This window comes from Ahaetulla prasina, chromosome 1 (assembly GCF_028640845.1).
Source record: "Ahaetulla prasina isolate Xishuangbanna chromosome 1, ASM2864084v1, whole genome shotgun sequence".
NCBI classification, from domain to species: Eukaryota; Metazoa; Chordata; class Lepidosauria; order Squamata; family Colubridae; genus Ahaetulla; species Ahaetulla prasina.
The window spans coordinates 191,047,591-191,067,185 of NC_080539.1; the positions used below are offsets into that span (position 1 = coordinate 191,047,591).

The window sequence follows — 19,595 nt, forward strand, 5'->3', positions numbered from 1 at the left end:
AACTATTCCCATCAAGGGTGGTGCCCAGAACTAGATACAATATTGAGGTCATTCTCTCTAAAGCAAAATAGTGGATCAATTACTTAATGGAATTTGGAAATCACCTTACGTTAATGTGATTTGCAATCAACTGTGCATTTGATTTCTTGTGCTTTTGTTCGTATTAAATTTCAGTTCAGTTTTCAAACTCATCAAAGTTATTTTGAATATTATTTCTGTCTTCTAGCATATTAGCAATTCCAGTTTTGTGTCATTTGCAAATTGAGGTTTTACTCCACCTGTTTCATTGAAATCATTAATAAAATTGAGGAATAGAGAGGGCAATATTCTACCTTTTGCACCCAATATCACTCTCCAATTTGATAAAAAACCATTGATGATATTTCATTATGGTTAGTACTATTATAACAAACACCTCTAGCTACAAAAGTGTTGCATTACCCCAGTTTACCCTAATTAACACAGGATTGCAGTAACTTTACAGTTACTCTCAAGTCTAGTCTAAGACTTGTTCTTGACAAATTTATGTGGATTTTGAGTTATTATGGTATGTTTTTTCAAGGGGAATCTGAAAATCTGTTCTAGTCTTTCCAGGTATTGATCCAGATTAATTGGCCCTCCAGTCATCTGCACTAATTCTCTGGAATTTCCTAAATATAAAACTTCAGCCAATCAGCTAATTACTTCAGATGTAATCCAGATGGTACCTCTATTAGTCTTGAGCTCCTTTTCCAATTTCCACCTCCTTTATGGAAATCCAGAATCCAAAATATATAGAATTACATAATAGCAGGGTTGGAAGAGACCTTGGAGGTCGTCTAACCCAACCTCAAGTAGGAAACCCTATATAATTCTGGACAAATGACTGTCCAATTTTTTCTTTAAAACTTCCAGTGATAGAGCAATCACTTCTGGAAGCAAGCCATTCCACTGACTAATTTTCTACTGATAAGAAATTGTTTTTTAATTCTAAGTTGGATCTATCCGATAAGTTTCTACCCATTATTTGTTGTCCTGTCCACAAGCGCTTTGGAGAATAGGCTGGCCCTTTCTTTCCTGTTCAAACCCTCAAATATTGGAAGACTATCATACCACCTTTTTTTTTTAATTTGAATTTATATCCCGCCCTTCTCCGAAGACTCAGGGCGGCTTACACTGTGTTAAGCAATAGTCTTCATCCATTTGTATATTATATACAAAGTCAACTTTTATTGCCCCCAACAATCTGGGTCCTCATTTTACCTACCTTATAAAGGATGGAAGGCTGAGTCGACCTTGGGCCTGGTGGGACTTGAACTTGCAGTAATTGCAAGCAGCTGTGTTAATAACAGACAGACTTTGCTGAGCCACCAGAGGCCTTTAATCCTCTTTAATAGACTAGGCTGAGTGTCAGCAACCCATGGCTCCAGAGCCGCATGTGGCTCTTTGACCAATCTCTTGCGGCTCCCTACCGACCCGGTTGTGCAACCTGTCTCCACCCCAAGAAGGTGTGAGCCTCTCTGCACAGCTTCGCGGCTGAAGCACCCCTAGCATTTTCTCCGCACTGCCTGTGACTGGCTGCTTTTTGCAATTCCATGGTCTTTGTGGGCAGCTCAGCGCCAGCCACGGTCCCCTTTGTGTTGGCTCGGGAAGGAAGGGAATGGCGAGGAGCAACCACTGCCAGATGCAGGGAGGGAAGAACTCTGGCTCTCCTGCGCAGCGCGGCCAGCTTCTCATCTGAGCATAAATGGCGGCAGCGGGAAGAGCGGCAGGGTGTCCTGCTTGTGCACGTGCGCATGAGAGAGAAATAAGAGGGAGAAAAGGGGAGAGAGAGAGAGAGAAATGAGAAAATGATGGAGGGAGAGAATGAGAGAGAGGAAAAAGAAACAAATGAGAGAGAGAATGGGGTGAGGGAGAGAGATGAGAAACCTGGAGGGAGAGAAAGAAAGAGGAAGACATGAGAAAAGGAGAGAAAGAGAGAGGAAAAAGAAAAATAGGAAGAGAGAGAAATGAGAGAAATGAGAAAATGATGGAGGAGAAAATGAGAGGAAAAAGAAACGAGAGAGAAAGGGAGAGGGAGAGAGAAATGAGAGAGGGAAACAAATGAGGGAGAGAAAGGAAGAAAGGAAGAAAGAAAGAAAGAAGAGAGGGAGAGGAAAAAGAAATGAGAGGGAGAGAGAGAGAAAGACAGACCCATTTCCCACAGAAAACACTGGGAGCCACAAAACCTGGATAGGGTGGTGGTGGTCATATGACTGGATGGGAATGACATTGAGTTGGCCAAGCCCACCCAGATTTTGTGGCTCCCGGTATTTTCTGTGGAAATCAGGTCCAAATGGCTCTTTGAGTGTTTAAGGTTGCAGACTCATGGGCTAGGCATACCCAGTTCCTGCAACTATTCATTGTATTCTTTAGCCTCTAGTCTCCTAATCATCTTTGTTGCTCTGTTTCTCAACATATAAGCATATGCTGAGCAACACTCAGCTTTAATTTGTTCATTAGATACCATTAAGTTAGCCTTCAAACTTTTAGTGAATGTGCATACACCATCTTGATAGTTTTCAGCAATAATTCCTAATTTTTCCAAGGACATTTGAACATTGTCTTTGATTATTCCCTCTTGCCAAGCATAATCACTTTTTCTAGTCCATTATCAGCTCACATCACATGCTCTAAATTTGTGAGTTTTTGCTTGCTGAATATACTTCAAAGCAATAGTCGGCCTTTATTAGGAAAGATTGTGAAACTGTTACCAGCATTTCCAGATATGCAATTCAAAAATTTCTATTCTTTTCTTCTCCCTGTTTCTCATTGCCCTATTTTCACAGCCTTATATTAATACTAGAAAAACTATTGCTGTAGCTATTATACTTTTTATGCTGAATTCTTTATTTTACCAGTATGCTGCCCGTTCCAATAACATTAGCTAACCTTTATTGTCACTTTTTTCTATGAACAAACTGGCACAAATTAAAAATGAAATTCTGATGCCCCTCTCCCTCCCTCCCTCTCCCACTATTTATACACACACATACATGCATACATACATGCACAGACATATCCATATGCTATGTATATATATACACACACATACATACATACATACTCACACATGTACAGTGCCTTCAGGCTCCCTTCAAAGAATTCAGGCTCCCTTCACTTTTGTCAATTTTGTTATGCAGCAGCCTGATTCTACAGTTATTGAATTTTTCTCTCTCGTTAATCTACACACAGTAAACCATAAAGACAAAGTGAAAATACAATTTTAGAAATGTCTGTAAATTTATTAAAAATAAAAAACTGAAATATCACATTGGCATAAGAATTCAGACTCTTCACTCAATGCTTTGTTGAAGCATCTTTAGCAGCAATTACAGCCTTGGTCTTTTGGGGTACGACACAACAAGCTTTGCACACCTGGATTGGGGGATTTTCTACTATTCCTCCTTGCAAATCCTCTCAAGCTCAGTCAGGTTGGGTGGTCACCATCAGTGGACAGCCATTTTCAGGTTCCACCAGAGATGTTCAATAGGGTTCAAATCAGGGTTCTAGCTGGGCCACTCTAGGACATTCACAGAGTTGTCCCTAAGCCATTCCTGCATTGTCTTGGCTGTGTGCTTGTGATTGTTGTCATGTTGGAAAGTGAACGTTTGGCCAGCCTGAGGTCCTGAGCACTGGAACAAGTTTTCATTGAGATATCCCTATACTTTGCTCCATTCAGCTTTCCCTCAATCCTGACCAGATTCCCAGCTCCTGCTGCTGAAAAACACCCCCACAGCATAATGTTACCACCACCATGCTTCACTCTTGGGATGGTATTGGGCAGGTGATGAGCGGTGGTTTCCTCCAGACATAACATTTAGAATTGAGGCCAAACAGTTCAATCTTAGTTTCATCAGACCAGAAAAACTTGTTCCTCATAGTCTGAGAGTCCTTCAGATGCTTTTATGCAAACTCCAAATGGGCTTTCATGTGTTTTGCACTGAGGAGAGGCTTCCATTTAGCCACTCTCTCATAAAACCCAGGTCAGTGGAGGGTTGCAATTTATGGTTGTCTTTCTGGAACTCTGCCCCATCTCCACACAGGATCTCTGGAACTCAGTCAGAGTGTTAGCTAGCCTGCTGCTTGCTGCCATGGCAAAGTAGGAAGGGGTCAGTGGAGAATTTTTCATTGTGACTTTACAACTACAGTCTGGGCTTTGCTAAGTATAGAGAGAAAAGTGAATTTCAATAACTGTAGAATCAGGCTGCACCATAACTAAATTGACAAAAGTGAAGTGGGTCTGAATACTCTCTGAATGCACATATTAATCACAGTTCATTTTGAATATATAACAGAAAAAGGAGTCCTGAGAGGTAAGAAGATTGATATATGGCATAGAATCTAGATGTTCTGCTTCGAATACTGCAAAGCTTCCTCCCAGAAAGTAACATAGTCATGGATAAATTGTGTAGTTTCCTTTAAAGAAGAATAAAGGAGAATATTTGTACTCAGGGTTAGTATGCAGGGTCCTTGGTGCTCTCTGAGTTTGGATGTTTTCTTGTAGACATTTCATTACCCAAATTACCCAAACATCAGTACCAAGATCATGAATGTCAACCAAGCTCAGAGAGCACTAAGGACCCCTCATACTGTCCATTTTTATTCCTGAATCTCAGTGAGATGGGTGTTACTCACATGGAGACATTTCCTAGAAGGCAATAAAAGACCTTTTGAGGTATGCACTGATCATGAGAACCTTGATGCGCTAAAAACTCCCCAGAAGCTTTTACCCAACAGGTGAAGTGGGCGCAGTACAGTCTTGGGATTCAAATAATTTAACAACCAGTTCTCTGCCCTAATGATTGACTGGGTAAGCATGGCCTAGTGGTCCATGTGACTGGGTGGGCGTGGCCGTCTTGACGTCACTCATCACACCCAGCCCCGCCTCCCAGCCACTCACCTCAAAGGCAGAGGTGGGATTCAGCCAGTTCAGACCAGTTCAGGCTAATCCCACCCCTGGCTGGTCCTGTCTCCGCCCGTTTTTCAGCCCGCTTTGAAGTCCACAAGTCTTAAAGTTGCCAAGGTTGGATACCCTTGAGCTAGATATTCTGATAGTTTTTCAAATTTGGCAACTTTTAAGATGTGTAGACTTCAATTTCCAGAATGCTGTCTAGGCAATTTTGGAAGTCCGCATATTTTAGGATTGCAAGTTTGAAAAATCCTGTTAAAAATGGTCAAATGGAGATCCTTTTTAGAGATCTGTGCTTTGGTCTCCTTTTTAAAAAAAAAACCATATTATAGATTATCCTGAGCAGCATATCTATGAAGGAAGAGTCTAATAGAAACATGCTTTATGCATAAAAATATAGAAAGGCATCTAAGGATCACTAATTTCCCCACCTTCATGGACCATAATTTATGAGAAGTTTGCAATGATCTCAACAGAAATTTTCCTCAGCTCTGCTTTGCCTGAATATGCAATATTGTCAGTGTAAATATGAGCTGGGATAGCCATAATAACAAGTCAGCCAATGAGAACTGTTTGGTGACTGAGAGCCATTCAGGCCGTTCGGAGCCTGGGCATGGCTTAGTGTAACTATATATATATAAAAGAGTTGGTTTGTCCTTGCATTATTGCTTCTGTGATAATACTGATTCTGTGCTTCTGGATTCTGAGTTCTGGTTCTGGCTTCTGCATGGATATTGTATACATGCATCATGCTTTATATTACTGTGTAGGAAGTTAGCACCCACCCCTCTCCTAGAAGAATGAAATATTTTAGAAAATATTAAAAAGGGGCATAATATTATATTTCTCTGGATGAGAAATGGAGAAACATGTTTTAAAGACAAAGCAGCTCCCTGCAACTTCCTGTCTCCCCCCACCTTTGTCAATGGGCCAGAGTGAGAAACTCACTCCCCCCCCACCTTTGTCAATGGTCCATCATCTGCAACACAATAGGACCCATCTAGCAACAGAAATTTACCACATGGCACCTGGGAAGATTACATCAGCCAGCAAGGCTAGCTGAGACCCCCACCCCCTGGGAGTCTGACAACCAATCAGAATACTCTTCTTGTGCCCCAGGAAATTCAAAGCTCAGAGAAAGCATAAAGCCAGGGCATGCAAAGCATCTCATCCCTTTTCTGTTCAGGAACTCAAGCCATGTGAACCTGACCACCATTAAATCATCTTTCCAAGCAGCCTCCATGTTTCCAGTGTCTTTGTCCCCACTTGGAACTGAACCCCGATGGACGTTTTCTTCCAACAACTGTAAAGAAGTTTCTTTTATACATGAATCCTGCTGAATTATTTACTTGTGTGCTGGTTGGATTGGTGCAAACTCTTAACAGGTTATGGGCCCAGAGCATCCCAGACACAGTAAAACTGAACTGTAATTAAGCTGAAGGACAGTCTGTGTTACAAGACAAAAAAAACAAGGCTGAGAAGACTTGCAGGATGGCTGTTGATTTTAAGGAGAGCTCTCTGCCTCGATTTGGGACAGAAGTATTATATTATTAGGGCTGCAAAGATGGAATGCTTCCTGAAGGCTAAGGAGCTCTGGAATATTGTTATTAATCCACCCCAGGCACCATTAGCTGTTGCGGATCAAAGGCAGCATGATAAGGCATTGGCCTACTTCATCTTAAGTTTAGAAGATGAACATTTCTTGAATGTAGCTCATTTAAAAACTGCAAAAGAGGTTTGGCTGAAATTGAGAAGTGTGCATGTGAGTGCATCAGCATGCAATATTGTGCAATTATCAAAACTGATACAGAGCCCAGTTGCAACCACAAGAGAGTGTGGAGAGGCATTTGCTGCATATGCAAACTTTATTTATTGAATTGGAACAGCGTGGAATGCAGATTCCTGAGTCTCAGAAGGTACTGTTGGTGTTAAGTAGTCTTAATAAAACATGGGACATTGTTTCAGCTGTTTTTGAGTGCAACCCAGAACAGGATTTAAGAATGGAAGCCGTTAAGGCTGTTTGCTTTCAGAAGAAAACAAATGCCATTTTAGAAAAAGCCACAAGGAGAAATTCCTGAAGTGGGGCCCAAGGAGCAGAGAGAGAAAAGCAGCAGACAGGATGTCTGCAGAGATTACAGCCCAGGGAAGTTTTTCTATAAAGCAAGAAACAGGACAGCAACACCTGGGGTGTTTCATATCTAGTGATAAGACTTATTTAAAGAAAGACTGTTTGCAAGGAAGAAAGACAAGGATGGACAAGCTGCTGTTGCAAAACTCTGCTATTTTTAATAGCAGAGACAAATGGCTAACACAGTGGGGCAAGTCAATCGTTAATAATTCTAAATTGTTTTTCAGAATGGATCCAGCTGGAAGTGATGCAGTAGCCTTAGCAAATGGCCAGGAGGCTAAAGTCACAGGAAAAGGCAGTGTGCTGATTCCATGTCTGGAGGAAAGGTTTAGTAAACATATTATGTGTGCCTGAAATGGATCATAATTACTGAGTGTCTCTAGTCTAGACAAACAAGGTTTTGAGACCACATTTGTAAATGGGAAGTGCCTCACAAAGAGAAATGGGAATGTATGTGCACAGGGCATAAAACAGAATATCTTTATGTCTTAGAAGGACAAAAGCAGGAATGAAATGTTAAATTTGTTACTACTGGTTCTGTGGGCGTGGCTTGGTGTGGGGGGGTAATGTGATTGGGTGGGCATGGCCAACTTTTTTTTTTTACTTTTAAAAGCATTTTTCTACAACCTCGTCTGCCGAATGTATAGGTTTTATACAACCTATACATACTTTTTCTACAACCTCGTCTGCCGAAGTTGTAAAAAAAATGCTTTTAAAAGCCTCTGATGATCAGGCAACTCAGCTGGGATCGCCAGAGGAACTTTTTAAAAGCATTTGGTTCTTCTGCGCATGTTCAAGATGGCCACTTGCTGAGATCTCGGAGCGGCAGGATGAGAGACTCCCGGCTGACGGAACATCTTGGCTGCCGACCTGGCCGAGTCTTCCCCCAGGCCCAGTGATAAGGCCTTTAAAAATCATGTGTTAAGAACTGCTCTTCTGCGTGTTTGGAAAAAATACTCTTACAAACTAAATTATAAGGTTCCTATATGGGCAAGTCCTAGACATACAATAGAGAATATAAATATAGAACAGAATCAGGAAATGATTACATATAAAGATCTTTTGTATACTGAAAGAGGTAATTTGCAATTAAAATCTCTGCACGTACTAAAAGAAGAAGGGAAAAATTATACTTGGTTTCAATATGAGCAACTACGTGCTAGATGGAAGGAAGATCAGAAAATTGGTATAGAGCAGAACGAGGGAAATTTGGTAAAGCAAATTAGAAATCAGTCTCAGGAGCATATAAAGAGATTGTATAATGTGTTACTTGAAATAGATTCTGAAAGGGACTTGGTAAAGGACTGTATGATAAAGTGGGCACAAAATTTTCAGGAGCCAATATTATTGGAAACTTGGGAAAAATTTGGGTTAGAAATGTTAAATTCACGCAGGCACAGAATCTGAGGGAAAATTTTTATAAAATGTTTTATAGATGGCACTTAGATCCTAAGAAATTATCGTATGTACCCAGATATGCAAGCAAAATGTTGGAGATGTAATTGTGATGATGCTACATATTTTCATATTTGGTGGACTTGTAAGGATATAAAGGCCTTTTGGATAAAAATTTGGTGGATTTTACAAAATGTTTTGAAAAAGAAGATAAAGTTCCTGCCGCAATTTTTTTTGTTGGGAATTATTACGGACTGTACAGTAATTGAGACTAAATTGATTTTAAATCTAATAACAGCAGCAAGATTACTAATAGGACAATACTGGAAGAAAAAAGAAGTACCTACAATAGAAGAATGGATATTGAAAGTTGCCAATTTGGCTGAGATGGCGAAGATATCAGCCTTTTTGAAAGACAATATGCAAGAAAGATACTTAAAGGAATGGAAAAAATGGATTGACTATATTCAAAGTAGATATCAGACTAAGAGTTATCAGACTGTTTTTGAATGATTATGATGTATTATTTTTGATTGTTTTCGGGGGAAGTTAGGAATTGATGATTGTAGGGGTATAATTAAGTTGGGACGAAAATTTTTTAGCATATGTTTGTTTTATTTTTAACTATACCTTGTGCTCGTTCCTTGTGCTCGGGAAGTCGGGGGGGAGGGGGGTTGTGAAGGGAGGGGGGAGAGGAGGTGGGGGGAAAGGGGAAAAATTTTTTCTGTAAAACTTTTTGAATAAAAAAAAAAAAAGATCATCGCGGTAGCCGCGGGAGAGGTTTTTCGTCCTTTCAAAGTCTGCGGCTGCCGAGAACGAGGCCGGGGGAGCGAACGGTGACTGGCGGTGGCCATTTTGGTGCAGGGCCTGGATGGGGCGGCATCTCGGCCGAGAACCGCCGCAACGGAGTTGTTTTCCGGCATTTTTTGACGGGAACGACGAATGGTGCCCTCCGGTCCATCGTGGAGGGCGTCGGCGGAGGAGGCTGAAGAGGCTGAGTACCGCCGCAGCAATGTTGTTTCCCGGCTTCTTTGCCGGCAACGACGACGGCACCCTCCGGTCCAGCATGGAGGGTAGCAGCGACGGATTCAGTGGAGGAGGCAGCCCCAGTAAGGTCCCCCACATGGAGAGAGATTGTTTGGGGTGGGTGCCGAGGCCACAGCTGGGGTGGTGAAGATGGCCGCGGCATCATCCGGGGGTGATTATCCTCTGGGTGATGATGGCGGCGATGGAACTCCCTCGGCGGTGGATTCGACTAATCACCTCCTCTTCTTTCTCTCTTCTCGATGTTTTTTCCATCTGGACCTTATGTGCTGTCTGCTTGCCTGAGGTCCGGACTTTTGGACCAAATGGATCAGGCTGGGAGGGAGGTGATAGGAATTGGTGTGCTCGGCCATGGATTATTTTCCCTTCCTTCCTCCCCCTGGACTCTGGATTCTAGATTCTGTTTTTGGCATCTGGACTCTGGGGCTTGGGGGGTGGGCGTTAGACGGTCAGGACTGCCAGCTCAGGGTCGTGAGATCTGTAGGACCCGGTTGAGGCTGGATTACTCTCCCCCTTCATGTGGAGTGGGTTGTAGGATGGAGAATGCTGGTGGCAATGACTTTTTCCATCAGCCTGAAGGGGTCTGCCATGGAGGAGCTGCTATTCTAATGACATCAGACGCTGGTTCGTTTAAGATTGGCCTAATCCGGACTGTTGTAACATTGAGGTCGACTGGGATGAACTCATTCATATGCCGATTCGCTCTATATGCGTTATTCTCCGACCGAACTTCTTGGCCTGCGGGATTCCCCCATCTCGCGGGAATGGCCCTCCTTTTTATCGAGGGCCTACCTCAACGAGGGGTTTAGGGACCCGGACAGGTGGCATGCGTCCAAGAAGAACCTTTGGGGGTTTTTAAAGAGGTTTTTTAAGGGGGGGAGGGTAGTGACGGGTGTTGGGGGGAACCCGTCGAGGAGGGAGCCAGTTCCTGCGTGCACTCGCGGCATGTCTTCAATAGGTCCGAAGGTAATGGGAGGGTTATGTTCCTATTATTGAGGGTGGTTCCATCTGCACGGTAAGTGGGAGGGGCAGATATGGCGGAAGTGGGAGGCCATATCGTTCTTTGGGGGCGCGTGTTCACTGTTTGAAAGTGATCGCTCGCCCCGGCCTCCCAGACTTTTCCCGTTCCCCGAGTGGCCAGAATCCTCTGGGCTTGGGCCTTCGGCTGATGCTGTGCAATGCACGGTCCATCGTTAATAAAGCTCCCCTGATTCATGATCTTATACAGGGGGGGGTCGGCGGACCTTATGGGCATTACGGAAACCTGGTTGGGCACAGAAGGGGGAGTTCCCCTTATCGAAATGTGCCCAACGGGTTTCCGGGCATTTCATCAGCCAAGGGCTCAAGGAAGGGGTGGGGAGGGTGGTGGCGGTTGTTATCAGGGAAAGTCTAGAACCGAAGGAGACCACTGTACCTCAGATAGCCGGTTGTGAATTCCTCTTTGTGAAGTGGGGTCATAGGGCTCAGATGGGCTTGTTGGTCGTGTACCTGGCTCCTTGCTGCGTGACAACAACCCTGCCTGAGCTGTTGGAGGTGCTTGCTGGGGTGGTGGTGGAGACCCCCAGACTTATGGTCTTGGGGGACTTCAACTTGCCATCAACCGGCTTGTCATCAACGACGGCTCGGGAGTTCATGGCCTCCATGACGGCCTTGGACCTGACTCAAGTAGTTGATGGCCCTACTCACATTGAGGGAGGCACACTGGATCTGATTTTTATCTCTGGACAGTGGTTGAATGATCTGGACTTAGGAGATCTAGTCATTGAGCCTTTGTCATGCTCAGATCATTCTCTCCTTCGCCTGGACTTTCGGACCGCCACTCACCACCGCAGGGAGACGGGACCAATGCGTTGGTTCCGTCCCAGGCGCCTGATGGACCCGGAGAGGTTTCTGATGGAGCTTAGGCCGTTCCCCGAGGATGTGGCCCATGGCACAGCTGAAGAACTAATCGCGGCCCGGGAACGGGCCACGGCTGGGGCTCTAGACCGTTTTGTGCCTTTGCGGCCTCTGACCCGGCATAGGTCTCAACCAGCCCCTTGGTTCTCCGAGGAGCTGAGGGAGATGAAACGCCAGAGAAGACGCCTAGAGGGTGCCTGGAGATCCAGTCGTTCAGAGGCTGACCGAACACTAGTTAGGTCATATAGTAGGACCTACCTAGTGGCATTGAGGGAAGCGAAGCGTTTATACATTTCCTCCCTCATTGCGTCGGCAGATAACCACCTGGCCGCCCTGTTTCGGGTGACCCGCTCTCTCCTTTATCAGGAGGAGCAGGAGGACCCCTTACAAGGGCGGGCCGAGGAGTTTAGTGGTTATCTATACGATAAAATCGTTCAGCTTTGGGATGGTTTGGATCAAGATTGGGTAGATCCAGGGGAGAGGCCGGAGACTCGTCTTGTTGAGACTGTTTGGCATGAATTTGACCCTGTGACTCCTGAGGACATGGACAGGTTGTTGGGGAGGCTGAATGCCACCACATGTTTACTGGACCCGTGCCCCTCCTGGCTGGTGCTGGCCATGCAGAAGGTGACACGAGGCTGGCTCTGGGGGATTATTAATGCTTCTTTGTTGGAAGGGGTTTTCCCTGCTGCCTTGAAAGAGGCAGTGGTGAGACCCCTCCTCAAAAAGCCTTCCCTGGACCCAGCTGTTTTAGGAAATTATCGTTCGGTCTCCAACTTTCGTTTTGTGGTGAAGGTTGTAGAGAGTGTGGTGGCACGTCAGCTACCCCAATATCTGGATGAAACTGTCTATCTGAACCCGTTCCAGTCCGGCTTTCGGCCCGGATACAGTACGGAGATGGCTTTGGTCACGTTGGTTGATGATCTTTGGAGGGCCAGGGACAGGGGTTATTCCTCAGCCCTCGTCCTATTAGACCTCTCAGCGGCTTTTGATACCATCGACCATGGTATCCTGCTGCACCGGCTGGGGAGTTTGGGAGTGGGAGGCACCGTTTATCGGTGGTTCTCCTCCTATCTCTCTGACTGGTCGCAGACGGTGTTGGCAGGGGGGCAGAGATCGACCGCGAGGCGCCTCATGTGTGGGGTGCCGCAGGGGTCAATTCTCTCACCTCTCCTGTTCAACATCTATATGAAGCCGCTGGGTGAGATCATCAGTGGCTTTGGGGTGAGGTACCAACTACGCTGATGATAAGCAGCTGTACTTCTCCATCCCAGGCCACCCCAACGAAGTGGTTGAAGTACTGTCCCGGTGCCTGGAAGCCGTGTGGGTCTGGATGGGGAGAAACAGGCTCAAGCTGAATCCCTCCAAGTCGGAGTGGCTGTGGATGCCGGTACCCCGGTACAGTCAGCTGCAGCCGCGGCTGACTGTTGGGGCGAGCCATTGGCCCCAATGGAAAGGGTTCACAACTTGGGCGTCCTCCTGGATGGGCGGTTGTCTTTTGAAGATCACTTGACGACCGTCTCCAGGAGAGCATTTTATCAGGTTCGCCTGATTCGCCAGTTGCGCCCCTTCCTGGATCGGGATGCCTTATGCACGGTCACTCATGCTCTGGTTACCTCTCGCTTGGATTACTGCAATGCTTTCTACATGGGGCTCCCCTTGAAGAGCACCCGGAGGCTCCAGTTGGTCCAGAATGCAGCTGCGCGGGTGATAGAGGGAACCGTTCGTGGCTCCCATGTAACACCACTCCTGCGCAGACTGCACTGGCTACCTGTGGTCTTTCGGGTGCACTTCAAGGTTTTGGTTACTACCTTTAAAGCGCTCCATGGCTTAGGACCGGGTTAATTACGGGACCGCCTACTGCTACCGATTACCTCCCACCGACCCATTCGCTCTCACAGAGAGGGACTCCTCAGGGTGCCGTCCGCCAAACAATGTCGGCTGGTGGCCCCCAGGGGAAGGGCCTTCTCTGTGGGGGCTCCCACCCTCTGGAATGAACTTCCCCCAGGACTATGACAACTACCTGACCTTCGGACCTTTCGCCGCGAGTTGAAGACCCACCTATTTATTCGCGCAGGACTGGCATAGAAATTTTAAATAAATTTTTAGCAGTTTTAATATTTTGATTTAACTGGGGTTTTTATGTTCTTAATAGTTTTAATCTGGCCTGATGTTTAATAAGATTTTTATAATTGTTTTTACTATGTACATTGTATTATTTTTATCATGGCTGTGAACCTCCCTGAGTCCTTCGGGAGAAGGACGGTATAAAAATCTAAATAAACTAAACAAACTAAACTAAACTAAACTTTTTAATGCTTTTAAAGGGTTCTGATGATCCCAACTGAGTTGCTTGATCGCCAGAACCTTTTAAAAGCATTTTTTTACAACTTTGGCCGAAGAGGTTGTAGAAAAAATGCTTTTAAAGGCTTCTGATGATCCCATCTGAGCCGCGCAATCATCAGAGGCTTTTTTTTTTACTTTTAAAAGCATTTTTTCGGCCGAAGAAAAAATGCTTTTAAAAGTAAAAAAACCCAAAACCTCTGATGATCGTGCGGCTCAGGTGGGTGGGGGATTTTTGCTACTGGTTCTCTGAACCACCTGCCACCATTGCTGCCAGATCAGATGATCCAGTCCGAACTGGGACCATTTCACCCCTGGACAAAAGGTTCAATGTGCCAAACATTTGGAAATGTGGCACAACATGATTCATCTGTTCATCTCTTGCACAGAAAACTTGGCCATCCCAGCTTCAGAGTTTTGCAGAAGATGCAACTGTTTGGAGAAGGGTTAAACTTTAAAAGGTGTAAGTCATACCTGGACTGTGCAGTATGTAAATCATCAAAGTCCAAGATATTTCTGTAAGCAAGAGTAGCATAAGGCAGACAACAAGAGCTCTAGAGCTGGTACATGCAGATTTGGTGGGGCCAATGCAAGCCAGTTTGGGAGGAGCAAAGTATGCGCTGGTCATTGTAGATGACTACAGCAGATTTGGGTTATCCTATTTACTAAAGAGTAAAATAGAGGTGCTACAGAAATTTAAGCACTGGGTAAGCTTCGTAGAAAGGAGATATAAACAAGAGGTATCTGAGCTGCAAACTGACAGAGAATTCATGTCAGAAAGTTTTCAACAATGGTTAGAACACTTAGAAATAAAATACAGATGCATAAATCCGTACCCAGCAGCTGAGTATAGTTGAGAGGTGGAATGGGTCTTACAAACAATGAAGGACTCACTGCTGGAGGATTCTGTTCTGAGCAGGTCATATTGAGGTGAAGCCATGTTGACTGCTAATTATTTAATAAATAGCTGTGGAGTTCCTCTGTTAATAATACTCAGTATCAGGGGTGAAATGCTCCCAGTTCGGACTGGATTGGGCAATCCGGTAGCGATGGGGGCGAGTAGTTCGGAGAACTGGTAGCAAAAATCCGTGGTCCCCCCACCCAATCGCCCAGTCCCCACTTGCCTACTTGGCAGCTTCCTGCTTCTTTCAGTCTCGCTCACTATTCCAACCTTGCTTTGGCTGCTGCAATCAATTGCCTCAGCTAGCAACTCAGTCTGCCTACCTGCAATCCATCTCATCAGTGAGCAACTCAATCTGCCTGTCTTGTTCCTTGAATTGGGTAAGTTAGGTGCCTTACACACTGCCTTACACACTGTAAGCCGCCCTGAGTCTTCAGAGAAGGGCGGGATATAAATGTAAATAAATTAAAAAAAAAGTAAGGTGGGGGAGCTAAGAATAGTTAATTGGGGTTTCTTTTAGGAGTTTTTTTTTTTTTTAGACATAGCAATTTAAAGTTAAGGAAGTTTTAAATTTAGCTGCTTTAATCTAAAAATATAAATAAAATAAAATAATAAAATAAAATATTTGTGCAACTTTCTGAGGTTTGGTGTGTTTCTGTAGTGTTTCACTCTAACTATACAAACACACAAATATCACAAAGCTGTGTGTGGCATTTTATGTGTGTGTGTGTGTGTGTCAGTTGTGTTGTGTGTGTAAAGTGTGAAAGTTGATTTTTGAGCTTTTTGTGGCTGTGTGAGGTTCCTGCTTGTTGCAGGGGCCATTTTGGGTGAAGTGCAGCTGCTTTTACATTGTGTGTGGGTCAGTTGTGTTGTGTTGTGTGTGTGTAAAGAGTGAAAGTTGGTTTTTGGTACCTCTTATTGTTTTGTATACTTTGTTTATTATTTTTATTATTTATTGCTATTGGCCATGCCCACCTAGTCATCCAACCACCAAGCCACGCCCACCAATTAAGCCATGCCCACAGAACCGGTAGGGAAAATTTTTAGATTTCACCCCTGCTCAATGCAGTGCTATATGGGAGAAAGCCATCACTGGCACATTTAAGGGTTTTTGGAAGCAATTCATGGGTGCATATTCCAAAAGCAATTAGGAGAAAAGATCAACAAAAGTCTAGAAAGCTCAGATTTACAGGCTGTGAGCCTGGCTGAAAGAGCTATCGATTTAACAATGGGAGCAAAAGAATAGTCATTTCCAGGTCTGCTGGCTTTGCAGAGCAAAATTGGAACAGAATTGATACACAATTTGGGATGATCCACTTAGTGACAGTGACCCACTTAGTGATGGTATCAGCGTTCAGGGAGGAGAAACTGAAAGAGAGCAAGAAAAGGAGTCAGGAGAAGATGACGACTCATATATGAGGCAAGAGAGGGTTGAAATACAAGCAGGTCAGAGAGATAGAACAAGGGGATTCCACCTGACAGGTATTCTGCTAATGAAATTAGGATGAGGACAAAAGTAAAGCCTGTGATCAAGAGATATATCAGTCAGCAATAGGGAGCTTGCTATATCTATCACAGTAGTCCAGACCAGACATAGCTTGTGCAGTAAGCATCTTAAGTCACTTTACTGCTGCACCAACACAATTGGATTGGATGGGTATAAAAAGGATTCACAGGTATTTGAAGGGAACTGTGAACTTGGATCTTCAAATACAGGTCTCTGAAGAAGATTAAGTTATTCGGTTTTATGTCTATTCCAGTCATGAAGGGAGGAGTGTCAGTGTAATTATGAGCTGGGGTAGCCATAACAACAAGTCAGCCAATGGGAACTGTTTGATGACTGAGAGCCATGTCAGACCGCTCGGACCCTGGGCGTGGCTTAGTTTAACTGTATGTATGTATGTGTGTGTGTATATATATATGTATGTATGTATATATATATACATATGTATATGTGTGTGTGTATATGTGTGTGTGTGTATATATATATGTATATGTATGTATGTATGTATGTATGTGTGTGTGTGTGTGTGTGTATATATATATATATATGTTTTCTGAGGTTTTTGCGGGTGTTTGTATGTAGATCTTTGGTTATTCGGGTTTTCTCCCGCGTAAAATTGGAAGTGTCTTGGCGACGTTTCGACGAAGTCTCATTCGTCATCTTCAGGCTTCAGCTTCGTGCTCCCAGAAGCACAAAGCTGAAGCCTGAAGATGATGAATGAGACTTCGTTGAAACGTCGCCAAGACACTTCCAATTTTACGCGGGAGAAAACCCGAATAACCAAAGATCTACATATATATATATATATTTATAAAAGAGTTGGTTTGTCCTTGCATTATTGATTCTGTGATTATATTGATTCTGTGCTGCTGGCTTCTGGCTTCTGCTGCATGGGTATTATATACATGCATCATGCTTTATATTACTGTATATAAAAAAGTTTCTTTTATACATAAATCCTGCTCAATTATTTATTTGCGTGCTGGTTGGATTGCTGCAAACTCTAACAAATATCTATGCTCTGTCATTGAGCTGTGATCATTCTGGACCTAAAAATAGACACAAAGTTCTCTCAATCACAAGAATTGTCCTCCATTCTCTTTATTCATAGTATGGGACCCTAAAAATAAACACAAAGTTCTCCCAATCATAAAACTATTCTCCTCTGTCTTTATTTACATTCTGGAATAGTCAGATATTGAGGAATAGCTGAACGAGAGATACATGGACAGACATTATTGTTGATGAGATTTATCCTAGAACTGTTATCACTGGAGGAAAGGGACTTTTACACTGATACTTAAGATTCCTTCCCTACCCTACCCCATTAGTTTTTTGCAGGGGGGAGTCTCTTGGTTTTTCTCCCTCCTTTCCTTGATTTCTTTCCAAAGAGTCTGCTTGTTGTCCAACTAAATGTGCTAGAGACAGATGTGTGTTTTAAAGCACAACCTGTTTTGCAAAGAGATGTACTGATATGAGGAAAAGGTCCAAGTGGGTGGAAGGATTTTTGACACTCTTTCAAGTTTATTTTCTCAGAATTGGTTCTAAAACTGGATGCAAAGTTCATTAGTACAGAAAATGTAATTGGAGCAAAGAATGAAGCAAGGGGCTTTAGGAAGACAATATTATGGCAATTCAAGTTTTTGATGAAACTTTCTTGTTTTCCTTATTTTCATATCTTGGCTTTAAATCAACTCAAAGACATTACATTTGTTCAATATAATCTGTATATGGGGTATAGGAACTTGTATCACAAAGTTTTGCTATAGTTCAGGTGTTACTGTGCTTAGTAGTGTGATTTTATACTATTTCATATCGGGTGGGTTCTAATTTTTTTTACTACTGGTTCTGTGGGCATGGCTTATTTTGTGGGCGTGGCTTGATGGTCATATGACAGTGGCTAGATGGTCATGTGATTAGGTAAGCATGACCAACTCAGTGTCACTCACATCAAGGGGTGCCTCGCCTGGCCCCTCTCCTCCCAGCCATTCCTTGTCACTCCTAGCCTCAACGTATCTATAGTTCTGCAAAAATGTTGTTCACCTTATTTCAACTTTATTATCTACATACTATAGATGCACTTTCATGGACCACTGAAAGGAAGAAATGGCTCACATGCTTTGCCCAAGAGTGTGATAGGCCACAGGCTTTTAAGGGGCTGCCAGAAAGAAGGGGGAGCAGTGTATTTTCCAAAGCACCAAGGCAAAACGAAGCAATGGATGGAAACTGAACAAAGAGAGAAGCAACCTAAAACTAAGGAGAAACTTCCTGACAGTGTGAACCAATATAGGTTTCAGTCATAATTTCACATATAAAATAGCCACTCGTGTAATACAACCTGCATATTGTTCAAAACAGTCATTAGTATTATGGCTGATGTTTGACCTAAAATCCCCATTCCCTCCCCACTCCAGGGGAAGGTTACTTCAAAATCCCCATTCCCTCCCCACCCCACTAATCTGCTCTGGGAAGGAATCAAACTCCTCCCTCTTCATTTCCCAAATAAAATATTACTCATAAGAAAAGGCGCCCACATAAGCAAGGAAAAACCAAGCTGCTAACAAGGAACCTTCCTGGAATTCCACATTCCTGCCAGCTGCATAAAGGAAACTTTGTAAGCAGAAAACAGCTACCGGTGCTTAGAGATAATAGAAAGTGGAAGCTGGAAGTTCGGCTCCATTTACAAGCAGACAGAAAACTCATTCAAGACAGGATATTTCACAATGGAAATTGCCCAAACCTTTTTAGAAACACAAAGCCCATGTTGTACAAACCCCAAAACTTCAAAAACAGAACCATATAAGAATTCATCCTCTTATCCAGTTTGTTGTTCAACTGACCCAAAAACGAACTGCTTCTGCAAGTAAAAACCTTCCAGCAGCTGCATCAATTTAAAGCGACAGTGTCTTTTTCCCCCCACTTCTTTGCCATGTGATCTCCTGGTTGAGAAGCAAGTCCTGATTTTTCATTCTAGCCGATCAGTTGGGAGGCTTCTTGGCTTTTCAATTTAAAGCAATGGTGTCTTGGTTTTTTTCCTCTTCTTTGTCAAGTGAGTCCTGATTTTTTTCTTCTAGATGATCAGCTGGGAATCGGGAGGCAGCAATAGATTGGTATCTATTGATATCCAAAGAAGATATCCTCCATATGATAGATTGATATCCAAAGAAGATATCCTCCATTCCCTCCAACCAGATAGCAGCACCAGCCACAACCAGAGCACAAAGTAGAGCAAAGTCCAATTTGGCTAATGACCTAACCCAGGCATTGAGGGCAGCCCTGTCCAAGGGCTAGTGATTCACCAGAGGATGTCTCCTTGTGCGATGGCTTTACTTGGGTCGGAAGCAAACTTTATGTGCCTCCGAATCAAAGATCCCTAATTCTACAACACAGCCACAACTCCCAAAAAACTGTGGGGAATTTTGGCTTTGTAAAAACCATGCATGTTGTTAGGCGG

At 43.7% G+C, this 19,595-nt stretch overlaps 1 protein-coding gene across 1 annotated transcript in view; it reads left to right on the forward strand.

Annotated features, from left to right (window-relative positions):
• Positions 1-19,595, forward strand: part of ABCA12 (ATP binding cassette subfamily A member 12) — a 393,723-nt gene that overhangs the window by 846 nt on the left and 373,282 nt on the right. Inside the window, exon 2 of the mRNA XM_058185940.1 lies at positions 7,286-7,384. Coding sequence (XP_058041923.1) covers positions 7,370-7,384 — 15 coding nt within the window. The 5' untranslated portion in view covers positions 7,286-7,369. The remainder of the gene's footprint in view (positions 1-7,285; positions 7,385-19,595) is intronic.